Source organism: Panthera onca, chromosome D1, assembly GCF_046562875.1.
Source record: "Panthera onca isolate mPanOnc1 chromosome D1, mPanOnc1 haplotype 2, whole genome shotgun sequence".
Taxonomy (NCBI): domain Eukaryota; kingdom Metazoa; phylum Chordata; class Mammalia; order Carnivora; family Felidae; genus Panthera; species Panthera onca.
Window position 1 is genome coordinate 2,489,383 of NC_138348.1, and position 26,257 is coordinate 2,515,639.

General features: G+C 56.7%; 1 protein-coding gene across 2 annotated transcripts; it reads left to right on the forward strand.

Annotated features, from left to right (window-relative positions):
• Positions 1-269: 269 nt before the first annotated feature.
• LOC145712460 (actin, gamma-enteric smooth muscle-like) lies at positions 270-26,257 on the forward strand. 2 transcript variants are annotated; one of them, XM_081790209.1, is made up of 8 exons: positions 270-405; positions 4,531-4,659; positions 7,861-7,971; positions 12,331-12,415; positions 15,827-15,988; positions 16,753-16,941; positions 18,872-19,053; positions 24,297-26,257. In XM_081790209.1, exons 1-8 carry the CDS (start codon positions 292-294, stop codon positions 24,309-24,311), a joined length of 987 nt encoding a protein of 328 aa, XP_081646335.1. In that variant the 5' UTR covers positions 270-291; the 3' UTR covers positions 24,312-26,257. The 2 variants fall into 2 exon arrangements, with proteins under 2 accessions (XP_081646335.1, XP_081646334.1); XM_081790208.1 differs by lacking the exon at positions 24,297-26,257 and having other exon boundaries at positions 18,872-20,124.

Below are 26,257 nucleotides of genomic sequence, written 5' to 3' on the forward strand. Positions count from 1 at the left end.
TCAAAAATAAATAAACATTAAAAAAAATTAAACAAAGAATTTTGAAAGCCCGCTAGTTCCAGAAACTGCCCTCAGCACCCAGACGGTGACTTGACCTGGGGGGCGGGGGGCCCCCCCTCCGGGCTGGGGGAGGGGTGACTGCACAGCCGTGAGCGCAGAGCCCACGTCCACCCCTCCCCCCGCCGTCGTGCCCCACATCCAGGCGGCACCTGCCCCGCCGTCGGGAGCCTCACAAACGCTCGAATCACCCTGTCGTGTCTCCCGCAGCCCGTCCAGGCCGCGCTCATCACGATGGACGTGCCCCTCGTCTGCGACTACGGCTCGGGCTTCAGCAAGGTGGGCTTTGCGGGCATGGAAACCCCCCTGGCCGTGTTCCCCACCCTCCTCGGGAAACTTCGACACGACGTGAGTTGCTCTGACCCTCGTTGTGCCCAGGGCTGCCGGGGGCGCGGGCGACGCGTCTGAGGCTCCGTGTTTGGCTCCCCCGGGCCTGTTCTCAGGACCGGATTTGCTGGTCCATCTGGTGATTGATTCCGTGTGTAAGAAATTCAGGTTTTAGCGTCAAGATCTCGAGGAGAACTCAGTTTTCTGCAAACCCCGCGCAGACCAATCAAAAGTCACGTGCAGGCCGGAGGCACCTCTTCCTGAACCTTCCCCGGGGGCAGCGGATAGGACATAGGACGTGCTCCAGCTCGGCCGGCCAGACCTGCGTGTCCTTTGCAAGGTGGCCACTCCCCCCTCCACCCCCGCCCCCCTCCCGCCACCGAGGGCCCTGCCACGTCCTGGAACTTCTCCCACTCGAAGCAGCTGTGAGACGCTCAGTTCACATAACGACTGTAACTCGCTGAGTTGACATGAGCCTGGTGGCCCTACCGGCGAGTTGCCGTGGGGCCCTTCTCCCCGAAGACGGGCCGGCATCTCTGAGAGGAAACGTGCTCATGTCCCTGTGTGAGCGAGCAGTAGAGGCAGGACCCCCTCCCCCCCACCTGCCTTCAAGGCCCCGGTGCTGAGTCACCGTGCTCCTCCCTGGGAAGCCTACCCATCCGTGAGAGGGGGCACCTTGGTCACGTGGGGAGCCCCACATGTCCGGGTCCCGGGGTGATTACGCCTGGGCTCTACATCACTTGGAGCAAATCAATGGCAATGTTTCTAGCAGGCTCGAGTTTTAAGACCCGCCTTCCTACCGGGGCATGCTGGGGGGCAGAAAGCCAGAGAGTCCCTGCCTTTCCCTAGGTGGGTCACGGCAGGTGACTGTGCCCTCGCTGGCTGGCCAGCCTGTTTCTTCGAGATCACAGGGCTTAGCGGTGAAGCGTGGGGGGCTGCGTGGTCAGGAGACCCACATCCGAACACCGGCCCTACCTCCGCACTTGTGTCACTGGGGGCAAGTTGCCTTTGGGGCTCTGACTCCCCGTGCACAGGGCGGGGTGAACGAACACACACGTGCCACATCCGGGGGAAGCTTCAGTGAGGCGGTGCCCGAATGCCTGGCCCGGAGTCTGGCCCCTCGCGGTGTGGAACGGGGATGGGGATGATGCTCAGGGTGCCGGCGGTGAGGAACGTGAGTGTCCTGCTTGGGGCGGCCATGACCGGTGACCACGGACCTATTGTGTCCCAGCTCTGGAGGCCGGAGGTCCTAAATCAGGTGTGAGCAGGGCTGAGCTCCCTCCACCGGTGCTAAGGGACCATCCTTCCTGCTCCTCCAGCTGCCGGGGCTCCGGGCGCCCCTGGGCTCGTGGCTATGCCCCTCCAGCCTCCGCTCTGTCTCACATCTCCTGCTTCTGGCTCTTATACAGACACTTGTCACTGGATTTAGCCCTCCCTCCCCCAATAATCCAGGATGATCCCACCTCAATATCCTTAAATTAAAAAAAATTTTTTTTTTAAGGTTTATTCGTTTTTCAGAGACAGAGAGAGGGAGAGCATGAGTAAGAGAGGGGCAGAGAGAGAGAGAGGGAGACACAGAATCCAAAGCAGGCTCCATGCTCCGAGCTGTCAGCACAGAGCCCGACGCGGGGCTTGAACTCACAGATCCTGAGATCGTGACCTGAGCCGAAGTCGCACGCTCAACCGACTGAGCCCCCCAGGTGCCCCTCAATACCCTTAAACTAATCACATCTGCAAAGACCTTGCTTCCAAATACAGTCACATCCATATAGGTTCCGGGGCTTAGATGTGGACACATCTTTTGGGGGCCACCCTTCAACCCACTACAGCTGGGTTCTGCCTATTGTCCGTGGGCCCCGACATCATCCTGCTGTGCGGTTCTCGGGCTGGGACGCCCCTATCACCGGCTCCCCGTGGAGGCAGATTGGGAGGTAGAAGGAGGAGGCGGGCCTTCCTTTCCGTGTTCCTGCCCTGTTCTGCCCTGTGTCCTGCCCTCTCACAGCTCCCCGCGGCCCACCAGCGGCCCTGGGGCTGTACTCTCCGGGCTCCCTCCGTGTTCCCTGCCGGCTCTTTCAAACTCCCAACGTTGCGTAACCGTTGCCCCGCATCCAGTCCTTCGAGAATCTGTTTTGAAATCCTTGGCGTGGCATCTGTGGTCCCAGCAGGTGCAATAATTCGTCCTGCAACGTGAAAGCTCCCACCGCCCCAGGGGAGGGACAGATCCCTGTTAGCTGTGCAGAGAGTGGGACAGTGGGAAGCAGGATTGTAGGTAAAACGAGTTACATACGCAATAAAGCAAAAAATCACAGGGAGAGAGGTCAAATTCCTCGCCAAAATAGAGACGAGTGGCCATAATGAATTACAGTAAAGGGTGGAACTGAGCCGGGAGCACTGTTTCGGTGAGGTGCTGGGCCGCCGCCCTCCCTGCCTTCGAGGCCAGCCCCGGGCAGCAGGAGGGACGCTTCTCTGTCCAAGAGGAGTCAGCACCTGCCGGGATGCTCTGCGTGGGCTCACATTTCGCTCCAGATACGAGCCCCGCGGCCCCTCCGTGCTCTTGGGTCTGGCGGCGAGCCGGCAGTGAGAGCCCTGGCGGGAGGCCCCGCGCCCCGGAGGGGCACTCGGTCCACGGCCACCGGAGCGGCCGCTGCGACCCCAGCCCCGTCCAGCCGGGCATTTCAAGCAGTGGCTTCAGACCCCGTGACACGCTCGTCCCCGCCCCGCAGGCATCCCTCGCCCTGCTCCCCTCGCTCGGGAAGGTTTGGCCAAGCCAGAAGCTTCCGAGGCAGGGCAGCGTGGACTGTCCACACCCGTGTGTCCACTCAGGTGATGAAGCGCGTTCCCATCGGCGGTCTCTCTGACTTGCTCCCCGACGGCCCTGCGGCAAGGAAGGCGGAATGAGAGACGTTCCATCCGACGGAGACGGGGTGCGGCGTGGAGAAGGCCAGCGGCTTGCCGGGGTCTCGCGGATTGTCCCCCAGCCCAAACCCCTCCGTCTGGAGAGAAATTCCTCAGGCAAAAGAGCTCTGTGCACGTGAGCTGTGGTAGCCTCAAGAGCGGGCCTCTCTGAAATCCACGCCGCCACCGCGGCCCGGCATCCCCGTGGCACAACGGCTGCGTGACAACAAGGCCACGCTTCCTACAGACTGCTGAGCGTGGCAGCGATCCCCAGACAGACCCGTTTCGGGAAACACGCGCCTCCCTTCCCGGACGACCGGCTCAGGAGCTGCCCGGTGGCCTCGCCGACTGCCCGCTGTTCCAGGACACCCATCCAGCCCTCCGTCCTGTACCCAGGCTCGGGCTTGGACCACAGCCTGGTCGGGCGCCCCCGTCTTCTCTCACGTAGGTGGGTTCCTAGCGAGACCCTCACACCTTTTGTGCTGTGTTGGTGTCTGCTTTTTGGCAGATGCAGATTTACACACAGACCAACCGGCAAATCCCTTCTGGATGACGGAATAAACGGTTCACCCTGCCACGAAAGCAGTTAGGTCTGTCTTCTTAAGGGATGACAAACTAAATTCACCTGCAGACCCTTCCCCCGGCGGGTTTCCAGGGTGAATGCAGCAGCCGGTGCCCCTGCCCGACACCGTGCCCTCCTCCACGGCTCCCCCCCACCCCTGTTCCCCTCGGGTTTCCCACCCGCAAAGTGGACGAGGCCAGTGTCCTCAAGAACACTTTTTTTTAAATGACTTTTCTTTTTTTTTTCTTTTCTTTTTTAACGTTTATTTACTATCGAGAGACAGAGAGACACAGAGCGTGAGCAGGGGCGGGGCAGAGAGAGAGAGAGGGAGACACAGAATCCGAAGAAGGCTCCGGGCTCCGAGCCGTCAGCACAGAGCCCGACGCGGGGCTCGAACCCACGAACCGCGAGATCACGACCTGAGCCGAAGTCAGACGCTTCACCGACTGAGCCGCCCAGGCGCCCCCGGGGGCACTTTGACCTTGCAGGTCATTTTGCTAAAACGTCTTAGTGGCATCTTGAAATGGCACGCAAGCTTGAGAAGGCCACCACCGCCAGCGCCGTGACCTGGAGCGGTCCCCCAGCTGCACGTCACGGCTCCTCGCCATTGCTCCTCGTGCGTCAGCACGTGGAAGCCGAGTGGAGGTGAGTCACCCTCGAGAGCTGACCTGTCCTGGCCTGTCTTTCAGAATCCGCTGGTGGGGATGGGCGAGGAGGACTGGTTCCTCGGAGACGAGGCTCAGCATAAGCGAGGGGAACTTAGCCTACAATATCCCATCTCCCGGGCAACCGTCACGAACTGGGCCAACATGGAGAAGGTAGGCTGCAGCTCCTGCTGGGGTGGGACCTGTCCACGGGGCCCCTACTGACGTTCGGGGGGGCATATCTGCTCCCTGGCACTGGCGGGGGGGGAGGTGCCCTGGCATCCGGGCCTCTCTGGGCCTCTCTCTTGGTCCCCGTGGACGCTACACCACGCTACAAACCACACGGGTCGTGGGGTCTGAGACCCGAGCCTGAATCCTGTCTCCACGACTTATCATCTGTGTCATTTTGGACGAGTCACCAGCCTCCCTGGTCCTCTGTTTCCTTACCTGTAAGAAAGGGGTATAATTTTTTCTTGCGTGTAGTGCTATTGTATGCACTTGAGGAAATGGCTAAAAAGTCCTTAATCCACTCCACGCCTGTTTAAAGCAACAAGCAGAAAAACGGGAGATGACAAGCGTTGGCCTCGGGACCTCACGCAGGGCTGGTGGGAACGTAAAATGGTGCGGCCACTCGGATCGCGGTACGGAGGTTCCAAAACATGAAAGAATCGAAGACGAGGGCGGGAAGAGACGTCCGCACACCCACATTCACTACGGCCAAGGTGTCCATCGGCAGATGGATGGATAAACAGAATGTGCTGCGCACATAACAGACTATCACTCCGCCTTGAAAAGGAAGGAAGTTCTGACACCCGCTTCAACACGGCCGGACCTTAAGGACATGAGGCTGAGTGAAATGAGCCAGGCAGAAAAAGACAAAAACTGTGGGATTCCACCCATACGAGGACTCTGAGTCGTCCGATTCGTGGAAACAGGAAGGTGGACGGCGGGCACCGGGGGGCTGGGGGAAGGGGAATGGGGAGTTAGTGTTTAACGGGACAGAGTTCTGGTTGAGGACGGTAACAAATTTCTGGAGACGGATGGTGTTCAAGGTTGCACAGCAGTGTGACTATACTTAGTGCCACCGAGCTGTGCGCTTTTTAAAAAGGTTGAATTGGTGAATTTTATGGTATGTACATTTTACCATAAGAAAAAAATTCCGTAGGTCAGTGCAATACAGACATATTCGATATGGCTATTTGAACCACTCTGTCTTAGCAACCGAAGGTTCTGATCAGGGTCTCCATATATGGCTGAAGTTTGCACGCTGCCTAGGAAGATGTATTAATTATCTACGCTGCATAACAAATCACCCCCAAACTTAGAAGCTTAAAACACCGATGGCCATCTACTTCCTCTCACGGTTTTTGTGGGTCAAGAGTTTGGGAGCAGCTCAGTTGGGTGGTTCTGGCCTGGGGTCTCTCATGGAGCAGCAGTCAGGAGTCAGCTGGGGGTGCATCATCTGAAGGTTCGACTGGGGCTGGAGCAGACATTTCCATGGTGGTACTCCATGGGGCTGGCAAGGTGGTCCTTCTTGGGGACTTTCTGCAGGGGCCCTGGAATGCCCTCACAGCATGGTGGTTGACTTCCCCTGGAGGAAACAATCAAGGCGGCCAACGTGAAGGCTGCGATGGCTTTACGATGTAGCCCTACGGGCCACACACGCCTTCACTGTTGGTATATTCTGTGGGTCGCACAAGCCAGTCCTGGTTCAGCAGGGGAAAGGTCTGCACAGGGTGTGGATGTCAGGAGGTGTGTGTTCATTGGGGTCATCTTGAAGGGGTTGTGGGAGTGTCGCTCATAGACACTTCCTGTCTACACGGCTGAACTGTTGGCTCTGATTCTGGCTGTAGCCCTCCGTTAGCATGTCACAGGGAATACAGAAACTGAAGCGGTGTAGACAGGTCTTTGGAGTGTGCGGCCCACCAGCCCCTGGGCCCCGGGCTGCCTGGGCCGTAGCCTCCACCCTCCCCTCCCCTCTCTGGTGCAGGCTCAGCTGCCTGGCTGACCCAGTGGAGCTGACTTCTGGTGTGTCTTCACCTGGTTCAAGTTCTTGGTTCAACGCTTGTCCAAATACCGGGGTCATTGCAACGATCCTCCCCCATGGTACCCCTCCTCCTACCTTGCACCCCCCACCCCATGTTCACCCCCACACGGCCTGTCGAGTGACTGTTCTCCATCTGATCGTGTCACTTCCCTGCTCCAGTCCATAGTGGCTGGACATCTAACTGTGAGCCCACCCATCTGGCCTTTGGGTTTCATGGGCGCCATGTTGCCGTGTGTTTCCGCGTCCCCCCTTCCTGAAACCCTTCCTCCATTGAACTTCCCCTCACTTCTGTTTTCAGTTCCCCATGGAGCCTCCTCCCCAGAGGCAGGCAGGAGCATTATTCATTGCTTGTTGAGCACCTACTGTGCACCAAGCACTCGGTAGGTGCTGTGGCCTGAGTCGTGTCCCCCAGTTTCTTATGTTGGAGTCCTGCCCCTGAGCAGCTCAGAACATGACCGTATCTGGAGATGGGGTATTTAAAGAGGTGACCAAGGGGCGCCTGGGTGGCTCAGTTGGTGAAGCACCCAACTTCAGCTCAGGCCATGATCTCGCGGTTCGTGGGTTCGAGCCCCGCGTCGGGCTCTGTGCCAGCAGCTTGGAGCCTGGAGCCTGCTTCAGATTCTGTGTCTCCCTCTCCCCCGCTTGCTCAAAGGGGTCACTGGGGTGGGCCCTGATCCCACGTGACCGGGGTCCTCGTAAGAAGAGGGGATCAAGACACAGACACGCACGGAGGGACAACCCCATGAGGACACAGGGAGAGGATGGCCGTCCACACACAAGGAGAGAGGCCTTGGGAGGCCCCGGCCCTGCCCACGCCTGGACTTCGGGCTCCGGCCTCCAGGACCGGGAGGCTGTTGTTTAAGTCACTTGGGCTGTGATCTCTGTTACGGCAGCCACAGGAAACAAATACGCTCGGTTTTCTACAAACGTTGTGCCAGACCCTCTACGATGTCCTCATGACCCTCTCCAAGGAAGGGAGTTTTCCATTTTATAGACGAGGAAACAGCACATCAGAGTCAAGTTCCTTTTCTGGGCCCACGCCTGGTGCCACGCTCCCCCCTCTGTGTCTTGGGGCCCATGTCTGCTGCCCAGTCAGACGAGGACTAGGCCTCACACATCGTTGTCTGCTCCCCGTCCCGACTCCAGGCCCGGCACACGCACGGAGCTTCTGTGTCTTGTCTCCTCTGCAGCCGCTCTGTCCTTCCTGCTGTGAATCACATAAGCTACTGCGGAAGCCACTTTGCAGGGTAGACGGGTTCCATCGCACTTCCAGAAGATCGGCCGTGGCTCACGGACGTGCCTCACCGCGTCTCCTGCTCTCTCCACAGATCTGGCATCACTCCTTCTACCAGGTGCTCCGCGTCGCCCCGGAACAGCATCCTCTCATGGTGACGGAGCCGCCTTTAAACACAATGTCCAACAAAGAGAAGATGTCACAGGTAAGGGGCCACGTGGTGGGCGGGTCAGGGAACAGGCCACGGGGAGGGCAGCTCTGGCCTCCCCTTGAGCCTTGAACCTCGGGGATCCCCTCAGGGCGTCATCCCTTTGCTCAGCGAGATGAAGACACGGGAGAGATCTGTCCCCTTTGACCCTGGCGGCAGGCATGACAGGTGCCACGGGAGAGCTCACCAAGGGGTCACCAAGTGGGTGAGCATTTGGACCTCGCAGCCAGTCTATGGGCTGGGCAGTTACAGTCCCTTTGCACAGAGGAGGAAATCGGAGGGTCTAGGGGTGGAAGTAGGCAGGGCAGGTGGCTGGGAGGCCCGCTGGGCCCTCGAGGCCTGACCCTGCGGCCTTGCTCTCTCGGTGCGGTTTGTCCTGCTTGGAGCTCCAACCTGCCTTGAGAGCTCCCACCTTCCCCCTGGGCCTGCCCCCCGGCAAGGAGTTGGTGGTGTGTGTGGATCGGATCGACCAGGTTGAACTGGGTTGAGCTGGTTCTCGGAGGCTGTCAAGGACGGGCCGGGGAAGGAAGGAGAGTGCCCCCCAGCAGAGCCCTCTTAGGGCTGGAGTGAGGTCCAGGTGGGGAGGGGCCGCAGGGCCGCCGCTGGCTGTCCAGGTTCCAGATGCGTCATGAGGCTTTGCCTAATGAGGACGTCCAGGAGCTAATTAAGGAAACGGCAAGGTTCTGCCACCTGGCCCACAGCCCCTAGAGCCCGATGGTGTCCCCTGCGGTGAGCAGTGACCCGAAGGGCAGGCCAGCGGCCCCCAGCACCACCTGCCCACAGAGGAGGCCTGTGCCGTGGCCCAGAAACAGAGCCATCAATCCCGGCACGGGCGTGAGCTGCCGCCTCGTTTAACACAAAGCCCCGAGGGGGCCGACGAGTCTTCCTCTGCACATGGACAGGTGGATCGCAGAAGTGGGCCACGGCTGGGCTCCACGTGGACACGGGCACAGAGCCCACGGCTTTCAAACAGCAGGGATCCAGGCTGAGAGCAGCGTGTGCCCATCGGAGCCCCAGCGAGCTGGAGAGAGAAGAGGGAAGCAGGACTGTCCCTCACCCGAGGGCGATGTGCCTCTTCCAAACTGTCTCAGGGCTCTCCGGAGAAAGAGTGGGACACACACACATACACACACACACACACACACACACACACACACACACACGTGTATATGTAGAAAGAGATCTGTTTTGAGGCATTGGTTCACACGATTATGGGACTGACAGATGCCAGGGTCTGCAGGGCGAGTCAGCAGGCTGGAGCCTTTTGCTCTATTCAGATATTCAACTGATTGGACGAGGCCCACCTACCGCGGGGAGGGTAATTGGCATTACTCAATCCATCGATTTATGTTAATGTTTATTATCCAATGTCAATATTAATGTTAATGTTATCCAAAAACATCCTCATCGACAACTCAGAATAATGATTGGCCAAATGTCTGGGCTCCCCGTGGCCCAGGCACCCCAGACACGTAAAATTAACCCTCACACAAAGCGTTGTGCCGGCCACACAGCCTGTCTCCGGCACTTGTCCACCTCTCCGGGGTCCACTGCCTGTCTTCCTGCCCTGGGTCTCTCTGAATTCACCCCCTAATTATATGAGGGTCCCAGCAGGAAACCAAAGGGACCCTCACGTGGGGTCATTTTGATGAGACTTTACCGAAGAGATTATATACAAAGGCAAGCCTACGTTCTAGAAGAGGGACGTGAACGAGAGCTCTGGGCTAGTATCAGGAAGCTGTTGCCTGCTAAGCCCGACAGAGCCCGGGGGGTTAGTAGCCCTGAGAGGGCCTCTGCCAGGAGCCGTGGCCTCGGAGGGACCAACAACGAAGGAGCAGGGGGATAGCTGTACTCCTCCCCTCTCCGCCTCCCTCAGACCTCTCTCCAGGGTCCCCACGGGCGGAACCCAGGGGGTCGCCCACAGAGGGGGGCCCGTGGCTACAGTCCAGGGCAGAGAGTGGTCAAGAAGGATGGAAGCTTCTGCAGGAAGACGGGGGGCAGCCAGCAATGGTGGCCCGCCCCCCGGGCACAGGGAACACCACCGCCGTGCGGAAAAATAGACTTTTCCCCATCTGTGGGCTCTTCCCTGCAGAGTCCCTCTGTCCCGACGCCAGCCTCCCAGGCTCCTCCCGGAGGCTGGGACGGACTGAGAAGGGCTGGGCTGACTTCTCCCGGAATAAGTCCGTGTGTGAGCAGGATGCCTGGGGCCATGGCCCAGCAGAGAGGCCAATGCGGGGAGCAGCCCAGCGTGTAGGGAAAAGCCCAGCTTGGCCTCAAGACCCGGATTCTGGCCCAGGCTCTCCCAGCACGGGTGACCTGGGGAGGAATATGCATCCTCAAGGTGTCCTGATTTCCCCATCAGAAGGATGGTAATGGTGTCACCCTGGGGGTGTCGCGGAAAGGAAATGAATCAACGCCGTGAGATGCGTGTCACGGGGCTTAGTGGCTGTTGAGCATTCAGTAGATGCTGCTTCCTGTTCCTCGGCCTCGGAATTCTCATCTGCAAAATGGGATTTTGATCGCAGGAACCCAAAGACCCTTCCAAGCTCTGTGACCTCCGGCTTCACCTCAGGCCAGGGGAGCTGAGGTTGGGTTTTGTCTTTGTGCTTTTAGGGGGCGGGGTCTCTAGTGGGATCGCAAAAGCTGCCCGTCCACACCCGCCACTCCTCCACCAGGATGCAAGTTCCGGGGGCACCAGACAGTAGCACAGACTCCCAGACACTGCCCCCCTGCCCTGCGTCCTTCGAGGTGGTGCCTGTGTCCGGGCCTGGCCTTCCATATGTCACGTTACAAACGCACATCCCGGTGGCCTCCACTTGGGGGCCGTGGTGAATAAAGCTGGTGCGAATAGGCGTGAACCAGTCTTTGCAGGGACACACCTTTTCGCTTCTCTTGGGTCAGTCCCCTAAGCCCCCCGGGCGGCTGCCCCCAGACGCGTGCTTAGTGACCCCCCCGGGGAGTCACACGCTCAGTGGTGGACCCGGCTCTGTGGAACATCGTTGTCTCAAATGCTGGCTTTACTGGGTTTTGGGGTCTTTGGCCAGAGGCCGGCCGGATCACTCCTCAAGCAGCCTGCACCCCGACCATTCCCCTTATTGTCCTGTCCCGCTCAGGGCCACTGCTCGCCTGCCCTGCTTGTCCCCACAGCTAGGGACAGCCCCTAGGCCCAGGAGCCCGTGAAATTGTTCAAGGGAGCCAGCCCACAGGGCTCCCTCCAGAGCCAGCTAACCACCCTGCCGGCCGCCCACAAGGTGCTCCCCGACAGCTCCAGCTGGCTGTCATCCTGTCCCCCGGGTGCCACCCTCCCGTGGCCCTGCCTGGCCGGTTTGGAGCTGCAACAAAGTCTGCCTTTCAACCGTCCGAGTGACCCCGCGTTGGTCCCACCCTCAAAAGAATCTTTAAATTGAGGCACCTGGGGGGGCTCAGTCGGGGACGCATCTGACTTCAGGTCGGGTCACCATCTCGCAGCTCGTGAGTCCGAGCCTCGAGTCGGGCTCTGAGCCGCCAGTGCGGAGGCTGCTTGGGATTCTCTCTCTCCCTCGCTCTCTGCCCCTCCCCCACTCATGCTTTCTCTCTCTCTCTCTCGGACTAAATAAACTTAAAAAAAGGACCTTTAAATTCCTGTGGCACCATCTTGCAGGAAAATCACTCGCTCGCTCAGCCAACGTCACAGAGGCAGTACCTCGTCGCGTCTGGCAGCCCGGGTTCATGTCGCACCCCTGACACCTGCCCCCTAACATGTTTGTCCACTGGTCTCCCATGTGGACAGGGGAGGACGGTGTCACATACCTCCAGGGGGACGCCGCGGGTGGCAGGATCAGGACTGTGTCTCCCCTGTTCATGCCTATGTGCAGGCAGTACCCAGGAGAGCGTTCTTGACCAAGCCAACGGTGAGCTTTTGCTGTCGCCATTATTACAAAACAACGGACCATCCCAGGTCAAAGCGTTGGGATTTGCGTAAGGTCCGCCTACCCTCCAAGAGCAGAAGGGGCGAAGACGTGGAGAGAACAATGGTGGCGCTGGGAAGTCAGCACCATCCCCGTGGGGATAACACGGTGGTCTGCAAGATGTTGCGATGCCCTCACATCAGTCTCGCGACTAAGGTCTCCCCCCGCCATAAGGTCCCCGGGAAGGACGTGAGCCCGCGTCACAGGCTGGGAAACGGTGTCACAGGGCTCGTCAGGGCAGAGCTGGGGTCAAGTGTGGCACGCTCCCTGGCCCCGTTGCCTGGATCTCTGGGGCAGCCAAGTGCCTCCTACCGGTGGGCTTTGTGAGCCCGGGAGCTAAGGGAAGACCCACCCGCTCCTCCAGCCTCTGGCCTGGCCGTTAGCACGGTAGTGTTCTTGTTCTCCGCAGATCCTGTTTGAGACCTTCAACGTGCCCGCCCTGTACTTAGCCAACCTGGGAGTCCTTTCTCTATACGCCTCCGGCCAGACCTCCGGTGAGTGGCCCTGCTCCTAACTCCCCTTGTGTCCCTCCCGGGCCAGCAGTTTGCTTCCACTCAGCGCATGTCCCTCCTCAGCAGCTTTACTGAGGTGGGATTTGTGCCCGGCAAAGTCAGCGTGTCCACGCTGTGCAATGGGATAGGTTCTGACGCGTGGATACGCTCGTGCGGCCATCGTCAAGATGACGAACGTATTCGTTGCTGCTAAACCCTTCCCCTCCACTCCCCACGCTCTGCTCTAGTCTGTCCTCAGATGAGATTGCATTTTCTAGAAATTTGTATAGATGGTTGGGTATAGGGGGCGCCTGGGTGGCTCAGTCGATTAAGCATCTGACTTTGGCTCAGGTCGTGATCTCACGGTCCGTGAGTTCGAGCCCCGCGTCGGGCTCTGTGCTGACGGCTCAGAGCCTGGAGCCTGCTTCCGATTCTGTGTCTCCCTCTCTCTGCCCCTCCCCTGCTCACGCTCTGTCTCTGTCTCTCTCTCTCTCAAAAATAAATAAACATTAAAAAATTTGTTTTTAAATGTTGTTGGGTATATACCCTTTTTTCAAAGGTTTTTTTTTTTTTTTTTTACGCAGCATAACTATTTGGAGAGTAGTTCATTTCTTTTTTTCTCGCCAAGCAGTATTCCGTTGTGTGAACTCCCTGTAGTTTGCTTATCTCTTTACCTCCGGATGGACATTTGGGTTGTTTCCAGCTGGGATCTCTTGTAAATAAAGCTGCCGTGAACATTTGCCTACAGGTCTTTGCGTGCACACACGCTTTCATTCCACTTGGGTAAAAACAGCTAGAAGTGAAACGATGGGGCCAAATGGTAAGTGTATTTTAGCTTAAAAAAAATCCGCCAAACTAGCGGCCAGCGTGGTTGCGTGCTCCACTGGGATTTCACCAGCCGCGTGAGCGTGCGGTTCCCCCGCAGATTGGCGTGGCCGGTCTTTGTCATCGTGGCCCTTGAAGCAGGAGGGCGGTAGTATGTCGCGGTACCATTTGGTGTGCGTATAGATGTCCAGTTGGCCCCACACCACTTGTTGAAAAGACCCTGTGTTCTTCATTGAATTGCGTCTGTGCATTTCTTCTGGAAAACCAGTTGTCCGTGTACATGTGGGTCTATTTCTGTACTCCGTATTCTGTCCCGTCGATCTACTCATCCACCTGTGGGCTGATGCCACCTTGTGTTGATGTCTAAGTCTTGGAATAAGAAGTTAGTGTGGCAGCTTTTGGTCTCTTGTTTTATAATGTTTTTTTTTTTTTTTTTTCCGGAGAACATTCCAGGTTCTTTGCATTTCCATATGCATTTCAGGGTCAGTTTGTCAATTTCTATCAAAACAGCATCTTGGGGCACCTGAGTGGCTTAGGTGGTGACACATCCATCCTCTGCTCAGGTCACGATCTCATGGTTCGTGAGCTGGAGCCCCGCATCGGGTTCTCTGCTGTCAGCGCGGAGCCTGCTTGGGATCCTCTGTCCCCCCCCCTCTCTGCCCCTCTCCTGCTCTCTCTCACTCTCTCTCTCAAAAATAAATAGACATTGATCAAAACCCAAAGATGCTTTTTTTAGAACTGCATTGGATTTATAGGTTTCTCTGGGGACAAGTGATATCTTGACAACGATGTCTTCTAATAAACATGGAGTATCTCCTAAGGGTTCTCTAATTTCTCTGGGCAGTGATTTGTGGTTCACGGTGCAAACATCACGCAAATCTTTCATCCGATTCATTCCCAAGTATTTTATATGTTTTGATTGTATCATAAATGGTATCTTTATTTAACTTTCAGATTGTTCAATGCAAGTATACAGAAAACAAGTGTCTTTTGTATAATGATTTGTATCTCGGCACCTTCATTAAACTCTTTTATCGGTGCTGGTAGGATTTTCTACTTAGGCAACGCTGTTGTCTATAGTTTAACTCCTTTATTTCCAAATTGGGTGCTTTTTATTGTTTTTTTTGTTTGTTTTTGTTTTTGTTTTTCCCCCTTGCCTCATTGCTCTGGCTAGAACCTCTGGTACAATACTGAGTAGAAATGGAAATGGTGGGAGCAGACATCCGTGGCTTGTTCCTGACCCCAGAGGGAAATCATTCAATTTTACATTACTAAGTGTGTTGTCAGCCGTAGCTTTTTCATAGACATCCTTTCGAGGGAGTTACCGTGTATTCCTAGTTTGACGAGAGGTTTTTTCTTTTTAAATCACGAATGGATAGCGGATTTTGTCAAATGCATTTTCTGCCCCTACTGATATGGTCATGTGGATTTTTCTCTCTTAGTTCTTTAACACGGTGAATTGCACTGATTGATTTCTGAATGTTAAAACAACCTCGCATTCCCGAGATAAAACCAATCTGGTCATGATGAGTTAGCCTTTGTATATATTTGCTAAAACTTTGTTTAGGAGTTTTGTGTCTGTGTTCATGAGGGATCATGGTCTGCCGTGTTCTTTTCTTGTGACGTCCTGTCTCTCAGGGACCACTGAGACTGTCCTTTGTTGCTTGATGTCCGATATCTTGAGAACTGTTGTTTCCCGTATTTTATTCTCTGTTTTAGGTGTTTCAGGGTGTGTTGGGGGATCCCCTCCTTGTTCCATGGCTTACCTGGACACGGAGGTCTTCTCGACCCATTTTGGCTTCATTTCCAATGTGAGGACCTCAGGACGCCTGGGTGGCTCAGGTGGTTAAGTGTCTGACTTCAGCTCAGGTCATGATCTCACGTTCATGGGTTTGAGCCCCACATTGGGCTCTGTGCTGACAGCTGGGAGCCTGGAGCCTGGAGCCTGCTTCGGATGCTGTGTCTCCCTCTCCCTCTCTGCCCCTCCCCTGCTCACACTCTCTCTCTTTTTCTCTCTCTCCCTCAAAAATAAATAAACATAAAAAAAAAATAAATGTGAAGGCCTTGGTTACCAGATCCAACATGTGAAAAGAGCCTACCGCCCAGACCCCTGGTCTGCTCTTAATGGCCCCATGTCATGCTTTCACACAAAGTGAAACCTGTGTCCCCGTGACCACATCACATCTTTTGGACTAGCACAGAGACCTGTACTTTGCCTTGCTAACTAAAAAGTAAACCTCCTTCACCACACCCAGCCTCGTCTGACAATCGAGTTGTGCCCCGAGTTTTTTAGGGAGAGAGCTATTAAGAGCAGTATATTCTCCCCCTCTTACCCTTTGACAACTGTTGCTAACATCTGTGTGTCTGGTCGAGTAAGAAAATTTGCAGGTGTTCTGTCCAAAACCCTTGGCCCTTGGTCTGATCCAGATAGGCTTTTTATCCTAGCACAGCCCCCTACAGAAGAAAGTTTATTCCTCAGACCCTTTGCCTTATCTTCTTATTATCTTATTATCTCTTCCTGGAGACTTGACATTGGTAAGGGATATCATGCACCCCTGTGTTATGATGCCAACATGTTCTCTTGTCTAGGAACAGCCATTGAGTCTGGAGAAGGAATGACGTACTTTGTGCCCATCATTGATGGCTGTCCTTTGCATCAGTCAACCATCCAGATGGACATGGCAGGCCAAGACCTAACCTCGTATCTCCTGCAACTATTGACAGACGGTGGGCACTCGTTGGTGAGCACAGGTAGGAAATTGCCACTCTTGTCCAGGTGAGCCAATCCCTGGGGTGTAATATCCTTCTTGGCTGTTCAACCTGCAGCCCTCAGTTTATAAAGCTAAGGCTACTTGACCGTGATTCAAGTCTTACAAATAACTTTACCTATGTTTAGGGACACCTAGTGACTGATGATGACAGTGGGGATGATGGTGATGAGGATGATGATGAGGAGGGTGACGATGGTGATGGTCACGGTGACATGATGACGACGATGGGCTAAGCTTTACGGAATAGTTACTCTGTGTCAGCCACCCAGAAGGTGGGAGGGGTGCGACCTTCCGGATGTTTCCGGGGTGAGGGGGCCTGGCTGGCTGGGGCAGCTGTCAGCAGGAGGGGGCAGCTCTGAGCTGTTCGCGACCAACATTCACAGCAGGTGGGGATCGGGGCACCAACAGCAGCCCCTGCTTTAACAGGTGATGAGATCGGGTTTGGTCTTCCAGCCCAGGATATCAACACGTAACACGCAGGCAGTTTCCAAATGTTTGCACCTCGGTTCAGGACACCCCTGCTCTGCCGTTCTCTCCCACAAGCCCAGGCCCCCGGTGTACGTTACAGATCAAGAGGCGCTGGGATCGGAGATGAAAACGGGAACAGGTGCTGTGATTGTGCCGCCTCGTCCCCATCGCGAGGAGCTGAAGCTTCAGGAAGGTGCTCCCTGGGGACGGGATGCCTCTGTGAACCATCTGGGGTCACGCCCTTCTCTGTCTGGCCCTTGGCCTTTCCCTCCGTAGGCGACCGGGAGTACGTCCGGAGCATAAAAGAACAATACTGCTACGTGGCTTTGGACTTTGACAAAGAAAAAGCAAAAACGGACTCGCCTTCCTACGCCCAGAAAGTTCAGCTGCCCGATGGCCAGGAGGTCACCCTCGGGCAGGAGAAGTTCTTCTGCCCCGAAGTGCTTTTCCGGGCGGACCTCATGGGTGAGTGGTGGGAAGGGGTCAGGGGTGGGCCCAGATGCACACAGTAGGGCCGCTGTACGGGGGACGGAGCCCGGCCGTCACAAGGGGGGGGGGCGCTGTCTTCAGTAGTGAGTAGGTGCCCATTTCTCATTCCTGTGGGAGCAACTATCACTTATTGAGCACCTACTGTATGCCTGTGACTCTGCCGACCCTTGTACGCGGGCCTGCAGCCTTCAGTCCTGCCCCATGTGACGTGGCTCACGTTACAGGCGAGGAAACCCAGTGCAGAGCACTAAACACTTGTCAGGTGTGACTGAGTCCCCGGCTGGACCCCGCACTGTCCTTCCGCTGTGTGACTCCTACTCTGCCTGCTTACACAATAATTTGAAATATGCAAATGGAGACAAAACAGAAGGGCGAAAACCACAGATTCGGAGGGAACCGGAAACATTTTGGCTGATGTAGAGATTTTTTTTTTTTTTTAAAGTTCTAGTACAGGTAACACACAGTGTGGTGTTAGTTCCAGGCGCACGAGTTAGTGAGCGATCGTGTTTGCTTCGTATTACAACCCCCCAGCTCCATCCACGTTGCTGCGAATGGCAAGATCTCATACTTCTCTGTGGCTGAGGAATATTCCCATGCGTGCATACCGCCTGTCCTTTGCGGGACTGTGGACAACAGCCAGACTATGGGAGCAGCCCCAGTGACCTCGCGGTTCTGGAGGAGTACTGAGTCGGCTAAGCTCCCTGGCGGGCATGGCAGAACAGGAACAATGGGATGGATCGTAAAATTCCTTGATGGGGAAGGTTTCCAGGTCGTCGCGGAAAACCAGCCGTCTCCTGGAATCCATTGGTGAAAATAACTCGCTGCATCTATGAGGGACGGAGGGGAACAAGAGGGACAAAACCACTTCCCCAGGATTAGTACCTAGGCTTAGTACCTCGTCAGGATGTGGCTTTTACATCTGGCGCGGGCGAGCTGAGTTTACCTCTGCTCTCCTCATTGGAGTTTGCAGGGGATAAAGGCTTCAGACATGGCCCATGCCCCCCGAAATATTAAGTTGGATAAAGGAAACCATCGTCGGATGAATTTTCTCGCCCACAACGTGACCCTTCTCCTCCGCATCTGGGGGGACCTCAGTGAGCGTGAACACGGCCAACCCCGTGATGAGAGCCGAGCATCGGCGGCCCGCGTTCACGTTCATTGGTCCAGGCACGTTCTCGATGATTCTGGCAAATCAGCCTTTTCATTCTTTATCCCGAGGCCGTGCGGTAGGTGCTATCCCAGGTGAGGAGAGGGAGTAACCGTCAGGCACCCCCGCCACCCCTCCCAGAAGCTGTCAGTGCTGAACACACCGGAATAAACGCCCTTGTCCTTGAGGGCTGTTCTCTGCATGCTTGTGTTTATGTCTATGCACTAATGATGAGTCAAGAAGATGTCAGGTAGACGTATTGTGGCGATCGTTGTGCAATATATACAAATAATGAATCATTAAGTCGTACGCCTGAAACGAATATAACGTTGTATGCCAATTTCACCTCAATAAAAAATAATTTCTTTTTTTAAAAAAGGAATCATCAGTATAATTTTTCAAAGGCCACCCGAGCAAGGACGTTGCCTCTGCAGAAATCTGTTCAGAAAGTAATAGATGCCGTGGCATTAAAGGTTAATAATTGTCAGTAACATCTGAATATAAATCATCTCAGATGAGAGAGGAGAAGTAATATTTGTGTATTCAGCCGTCAGCCGTTGAGCCCCACACATAAGGGCCCTGTGGTCGGTGGTGCTGATGTTTGCACACTGCCCTCGGAGCTGAGATCCGGGGGGAGCCCGTGACCCCCGCCCCCCCCCCCCCCCCGTGCTTGCAGCTGGGAGGAGAGATCCCAACAAGGGTGAAGCCAGCCGAATCTCTGGCCCCCAAACTTCTGTCTCTTTCCGCCCGTCCCGACAGGGAGAAACGACCTGGGCATCCATATGAAGGCCTTCCAGAGCATCAGCTCCTGCAGCCCCGCCCTCTGGAAGATTCTCTTCGGCCACATCATCTTGTCTGGAGGTACCGGCTCCTGTTCCGGCCTGTGGTTCCGGATGCAGAGAGAAATATCCACCCTGGTTTCCCCTACAATTAACGTGAAGGTACGGTCCCCCCGATGCACCCTTTGGGGGCTTCCTGAGTTCATCCCACGGATATTTCTGGAATAACAGGGTTTCTGGTGTGCCAGGCACGTTGTCAGGTGCTCGGGGAAGCATCAGTAAACAGAAGTGTGGAAGATCCTTGGCGCTTACGTTCCGGGGGCGTGGGGGGAGCCACAAACAACACGAATCCACACAGTAGGGAATAAATGTGTTAGGAGGGGCTATAAGTCACAGGGGAAGCCACGGAGGAAGCAGGGGTGAGTGGTCAGGGTGGGTCTCCCCTGGAAGGAGCAGGGGAGCCACGGGGATATCTGAGGAAGCACAGAGGGAACAGCCCCTGGGGCGGCCCAGAGGCGTGCTTCCAGAAGGAAGGGCTGCGAGGGGCTGGCCGGGGCTGAGACAGGAGAAGGGCTGTGTGAGGCTTGTACCCAGAGGACGGGGAGGTTTGAGCAGAGCCAGGCTGGACGGCGGACTTTGGGGGCGGGGCGCAGACTGTCAGGTGCAGGTGTCAGGTGGGCCGGGGATGTAGGGGTGAGGGGCGAGGGTCGCCAGGGAGGAGGCAGCCTGAACGGCCATCCCTGCGGTGGGGTGCGTGGCTCGGGGAGACAAGTGGTGCTCTGGTGCCTGTTGGAGAACAGATCAAGGATGTTACAGAGTTTGGAGCTGGGCCGGGGGCTCTGGCGGGCTCCACGAGCCCAGGGAGGGGTGTAGACGGGAGGAGGACGGGCTCAGGCGGCCGGGGGAGAGGCAGGCCCGAAGCCCGTCCCCTGCTCGAGGAAGCCCGTCACCCCGCCCGGCCCCGGCCTTGCGCCGGCTTCCCCCGTCGTCTTGGCACCCTGTAAAAGCGCGACGTATATATTCAGCTTTAAGTTAATGGCCTCTGCCTTTTAGAGGAGTGTTAGCTTTACGGAGAACGGAGTAGAAAGGGGAGAGTTCTACGCACTCCCCGCCTCGGCCCGTTGCACACACATCTAGCTCGAGCGTGACGCGTCTGTCGCCCAAAGGAACCGGCATCGGTGCCTCACTGCCGACCCGCGTCCCCGGCTCACGGAAGGCTCCTCCCGGGCTCGCACCCTCTGCCGGTTTCAGGGGACGTGTGGTGGCGGGTGTCCACCCCGACGGTCTGACGGAGTCGCTCCCTGCCCTGGGGCTCCCGTGCCCGCCTGGTCACCCCACCCCTGCCCCCGGCGGCCACTGGCCCTCTCCCGGTCGGTCCCCTGGTTGTCCCTTCCCCAGAATGTCCTGGTCAGACTGACTTCTCTTTGGCCCCGGTTTTCACAACTGCTTTTCTTTTTTTCTCCCTATGAAAGTGGCTCGCGGTCATGGCAGAAAACCTACAAGTAAGGTCTAGGTAAGGGGTTGGGAACTTCTGGCCCCCTTAGCACAGTGCAGAATGTACCTCGCTGACTGTGTCTCTAACTCGACCGAGCCAGCTCGGGCACAAGCCCAGCCTGGCTGGCCGAGGCTGGAGGGACAGACCCACCCACGCCATGGGGGTTAAATAAAGGCCTCCTTCCCCCTCAGCCACCCTGGGCCGCCTCCACTGAGCTGTCCTCCTGCAGCCTGCTCTTTGCTTGCTTCTGGCCTCGCGGCCTCTGCTTCTACGCGGTGTCCCATGTCAGCTGGGCCTCAGGCAGGCCGCGGGCCCCCCCGACCTGCCGCGCGGGGGCCCCCACAACGGGCTCCTACGTTGCAGCTCTTGGGAGTCCCTGCCGGAGACGCCGGCCCCCTCGTGTCCCGAGGCCCCCGCTTACCGCTACCCTTTGCACCCCGACCCCCGCCAGGTCAAGGTACGGGCACTCGGCACACCGCGTGGGCAGGGGCTGAGCCGCTACGTCCCCGCAGACCCACGGGCTCTGCCACCAGCACACCCGCCAGGGTCCAGAGGCGGGAAGTGTGGACGGACTGAGTCCCTCTGTCCCTGAGCTCCCCAGCAACCACCTCACGCCTCAGCCCGGCTTTCAGGCCTGCTGGCAGGTGGGGGGCTCTGAGAGAACTTTCTGGCTCAGTTCTCGGTGTCTTCTGCTACCTGCCCAGAGCCCCACCTGCCCCCTGGCCTACCTGCTTCCCTCCCTCCCTCCTTCCCCAGCCGGACTTGGTGGTGCCCGGATACGGTGGCCGGACTTGGTGGCCAGACTTTGGTGGCCGGACTTGGTGGCCAGACTTGGTGGGCCACGGTGACATTGAGAGTGAGCGCAGGGCGGCCATCCGTGCTTTGGGCAGCGTGGGTCCATTCTCCCTTCCCACCCCTGCCACCGGCCGGCAGTCACTGGGACAACAGAGAAGATTCGTGAATTCCCAGGAAAGGCAAACCCGGAGACGCACAGGGTCTCCCACGTCGGAGCCCTGTTCGTACGCGTGTCACAGCATGCGCAGGAGGGCGGGACGCTGTGACCCGCCCATCCCTTCCATTGCTTCCTCACCACGAAATAGTAGCTGTCGCCGCCGGCTTCCGTGCCCGAGAGGCACGCCCACACAGGGTTCCTGAGTCTGCAGTCGGCCTCCACGATCGCGTGCTCAGTGCCGTCCGTGGCCTCGGGGAGTTGGCACGGGCCTGCCTCCTCCCCGCGGATGCCTGCGGCCCCATTATTTCATCTTACCCGCCGTCCCAGACCTTGGCCCCTCGGGCCCTCGTGCGAGGCCCCGCGCCCTTCACGCGCCGGCTCTCGGGGGCACTCAGCGTCAGCGCCGTGGCCTGCAGTGAGGTCACTAAATCAGAAGGGACGGCACAGCTTAGTCCCGAACGGAAGTCAGGGGCGTGTGACCTCCTACCTCCCTGCACTGTGTCCCGACCACTCCCGCAGCGGGGATCTGTCCGGCCGTCGGCTTTGTCCCGCCCTGCCGGTGGCCCAGCTGAAGTGTGGACCAAGCTTTTCCACCCACCCCTCTTTTGAGTCCTCAGGGAAGCCCTCCAGCCCCCCAAAACTCCTCCATACGAAGCTCGAAGGTGCACCTGTCTCCCTTCACTGCCACCGCCTGATGCCCTCCCGTCTGGACTCTCCCTGGAAGGGAGGGGGTGCAGCGCATTTAACCTCCACGGCGCCCCCCCCCCCCACCCCGGTCCTTCCTCTGAAGGGGGAGACCGCTTCCGAGAGCCGCTGGTTCCCACGGGCCAGCCTTCAAAACGATCCTTCCTCCCGACAACCCAAATCCTGCCCTAACAAGATTCTTGGGATAAAGCTCTGCTCACCATTTACCCTTATTTGTTTACAATTTTTTTTTTCTGCCTTACAATCCATGTGTACACGTGGATTTCCTGAGCCAGAAACGTGTGCTCGGCGTCAGGCTACTTGAACAGATGGCCAGGTTGTGCCCGGGAGCCGGCGGCCTCCGGGCCGGTCGGCACAGGGGGACAGCGGCTCGCGCCCGTCCGCTCGTTCGGGCACGGGGACGTCGGTTGCTTTTCTAGGCTTTTCTTTGCTTTTGCCTTTTTGGGAACTGAAGGGTAGCCGACACACGACGTCACGTTAGCTTCAGGGGTGAGACCCAGCGGGTATGTTGTGCTCACTGTGGGTGTGGGGGGCACCTGCCACCAGGCAGCCCGATGACAGTGCCACGGTGGCCGAGTTCACCTGTGCCTTCCCCCACCGGAAGCCCATGCCTCCCACCCGCCTTCACCCCTTCTGCACGAGGCCCTGGTTTTAAAGCTCTTCCAACTGGCCAGATGGAAAGCACCCGATGGCTCTAATTCGCGTTTCTTTAATTCCTGCTGAAGGTGAGTACTTCTGTAGGTCTCCCTGCTGTCGGGAGTTTGTCCTCTTAATTTTCTTTTTTGTATCATTTTTAAAAAATGTTTTATTTTCTTTTTGAGACAGACAGAGACAGGGAGTGAGCAGGGGAGGGGCAGAGAGGGAGGGAGACACAGAATCCGAAGCAGGCTCCGGGCTCCGAGCCGTCAGCGCAGAGCCCGACGCGGGGCTCGAACTCACGGACCGTGAGGTCACGACCCGAGCCGACGTCGGATGCTTAGCCGACTGAGCCACCCAGGCGCCCCCTCTTTTATTTTCTTTTCTAAACTTTCTTAAACCTTTTGCTTATGTCAACCCTTTGGCCGTTTTTCTGTTGGTAGTTTTGCGTTCTCCTGAATGCGTGAACCGTCCCAGTTTGGGGCACGCTTTTGTTTGCTTTTGCGTGTGTTCAGAGACGATGCAGAGGTCACAGGTGACTCTTCCCAGTCACAGCCTGTGGGTGGCAGCAAAGACAGGCGGAGGGTGTGGGTGCCTGGGACTCACTGTCTCCTCTCTGCCTGATGCCTGACCCTGAAGGTGCTCTGTTCCCCGCTCCTGACTCACCCTTTCGGCAGCGTTTTTTCTCTTCACCAACAGCAGCCGATGTTTTCGCCCCAGGCCGGGTTCTGTGGTGTGCCAGAGCCGGTGAAGGACGGTAACCGACTCTGGTGACTCATCCTCCCTCACCCCACTGCCACCCGGACTTTCCAAGTCCTCGCCCCAGATCCCCTTTCCCCCCGGATCCCTGTAGCAGTGCGTTTGCCTTCTCGTTTTACAAAAACAAGGCTGTCCTCTCCTGATGTGTCTGTGGGCGTCAAGGAAAGGCAGTGAGCGCGTCAGGATGACAACTGTCTGACCTTGCGCAGGTGACTCGAACCTTGCAGAGCAGTGGTCCCCCCCTGGCGATGGGAGCACGGATGTCTGGCTCCTCCCAGCCCAGAAGTGCCCTGACCTGGCTTGGAGGCTGCCGCCTCTCCGAATCCAAGGTGCGGGGAACGCACGCGGGGGCAGGTGTCGATGCGGGAGTCAGAGCGAGGCACGGTGCGAGTCTCCAGGGCTGTGCACCCCAACGTTCAAGGGGTTTCTCGAGGTTGTTTGTGACTCTTGTTTGCTTATCTGTATTTTCTAATTTTTCTGCAAAGCACCCATGCCTCCCACATGGACGTTAACCAACTCGGAGATGTGCCGTAGATCTCAGAGTGAGTCTCAGAGCCAAGGGTGACTCCTTCCCGCTCTTGCTCCTTTTGTCCCGTGCTTTGAAGCTACGGGCAGTCGGCACGTGCACCGACAAGCCCCTGTAAAGGTTGGAATGCCTTGCATTTGCACGGAGGGAAGAAATGACCGTCCGGGAGGTGTGTTCGGGAGGTTTATGTCTCAAATTTGGAGGAGTATTTTGATTCTGGCTTCTTTCTCTCCCTCCTCTGACCCCTCCGCCCCTGCCCCGCCCCCCTCCCCTCCCTCTCCTGCTCTCCCCTCTCTCTGCCTCCCTCTCCCTCTCCCCTCTCTCATAAACAGATAAATAAGATATAACTTCTGACTCCACGTACGGCGCCTGGGTGGGGGGTTCCATCCTGTGCTCGCTTTCCACCTTCAAGGACGTGTGGGTCACCAGCCAGGAGTATAAGGACATCGGTTCCTCTGTCATCAGCAGGAGAAGCTTCTGATTTGTGGCTTTGTGGATGCCGTCTTCTGGCCCACCAATGCCAACTCCACCTTGGCCGGGCTGATCAGTGCTGAGAACCAGCTCGAACGTGAGGGTGGCCAGTCCTCCCTGGACTTCCATCAACCTGGTCAATAAAGGACAGACAGTCTGGGCAAGGCTGGCAACATCTTGGGAAACGCTCACGGGCAGTCGCTTTGTTGATGCAAGGTGACGAAGGGGAGGGGATTTCTGCCGACCCCCGTGGATTGGTCAGCACGGCTGAATGTGTGGCAGCAAGGGACATCCCCCGGGCTCAGTGCCGTAAACAAAAGTCTGTTTCCCACTCATGCTGCATGTCCGATGAAGGCCAGCGGGGCTCTTTCCTAGATTGTCTTCACGGCAGAATCTGACCCACAGAGCAGACCCCGTCTGGAACATTGTCATTTACTGGGGGTGAGCACAAGAGTGCCCGGTGGGCCTTTCACTGGCAATGAAACACTCCAGCCGGACAGGGACTCGGGGCACATCTGCCCACAGTTAATTGTCCGGAACAAGTCACACGGCCCCCAAGCACCACAGGGGCTGGGAAGTGCCATCCTTCTGCAGACGTGACACCCCAAATGGGAAGGATGAAGCACGTGCTCTGGTTCAGGAGGGCACTGTTGGGGCGGCAAGGGGTTGGTGTCCTTTTGGTGGCTTTAATCCTCATGCCCGGCTGTGAGATTGGTTTATTAAGGCTGATTTCATGATTCAGGAACTGAAGCTAACAGAGGCTAATTAACTTGGTGAAGGTCATTACACAAAGACTAGGAGTTCAAATCTGTGGATAAACCTTGTAGGGGTGCAGAGGGTGAGCATTGCAGGGGAGAAGGAACCACAGACAGTGCAGAAGCATTTCCCCCACTGAAGACATGTTTTCCATGTGGACAGAGCCCTGGGAGAGTCCCACACACAGACGCTGCCTGATGACACTTCCGAGCATGGAAGGCGATGAATAAATTCTAGAGGCAGTGAGAGAAAACAGCAGCAAACAAAGAATCCGGTGAAGAAATGGGCAAAAGACATGAACAGACACTTTTCCAAAGAAGACAACCAGATGCCCAGCAGACACATGAAAAGATGCTCCACATCACTCATCATCAGGGAAAGACAAATCAAAACCACACTGAGATACCACCTCACACCTGTCAGAATGGCTCACATGAGCAACTCAGGCAACAACAGATGTTGGCGAGGATGCGGAGAGAGAGGGTCTCTTTTGCACTGCTGGTGGGAATGCAAACTGGTGCAGCCGCTCTGGAGAACGGTATGGAAGTTCCTCAAAAAAATTAAAAATAGAACTACCCTCTGACCCGGCAATTGCATTACTAGGTACTTATCCAAGGGATACAGGTGTGCTGTCTCGAAGGGACACATGCACCCCAATGTTTACAGCAGCACTATCGACAATAGCCAAAGTACGGAAAGAGCCCAAATGGCCATCGATGGATGAATGGATAAAGAAGATGTAGTGTGTACACACACACACACACACACACAGGAATACTACTCAGCGATGAAAAAGAATGAAATCTTGCCATTTGTGACAACACGGATGAACTAGGGGGTATGATGCTAAGTGAAATTAGTCAGAGGAAGACAGATCTCTTATGATTTCACTCATGTGGAATTTGAGAAACAAAACAGTCGAACATAAGGGAAGGGAAGCAAAAATAAGACAAAGGCAGAGAGGGAGGCAAACCATGAGAGGCTCTTAAATACAGAGAACACACTGAGGGATGCTGGTGGGGCTTTGGGTGGGGGGATGGGCTAAGTGAGTGACGGGCACTGAGGA

Excerpts from the sequence above, each read along its gene's own strand:
- LOC145712460 (XM_081790208.1), top strand. The coding sequence starts at position 292 with ATGGACGTGCCCCTCGTCTGCGACTACGGCTCGGGCTTCAGCAAGGTG. Across the intron at positions 12,416-15,826 it reads CGCCTCCGGCCAGACCTCCG|GAACAGCCATTGAGTCTGGA; the intron begins GTGAGTGGCCCT and ends TCTCTTGTCTAG. Across the intron at positions 15,989-16,752 it reads GCACTCGTTGGTGAGCACAG|GCGACCGGGAGTACGTCCGG; the intron begins GTAGGAAATTGC and ends TTCCCTCCGTAG.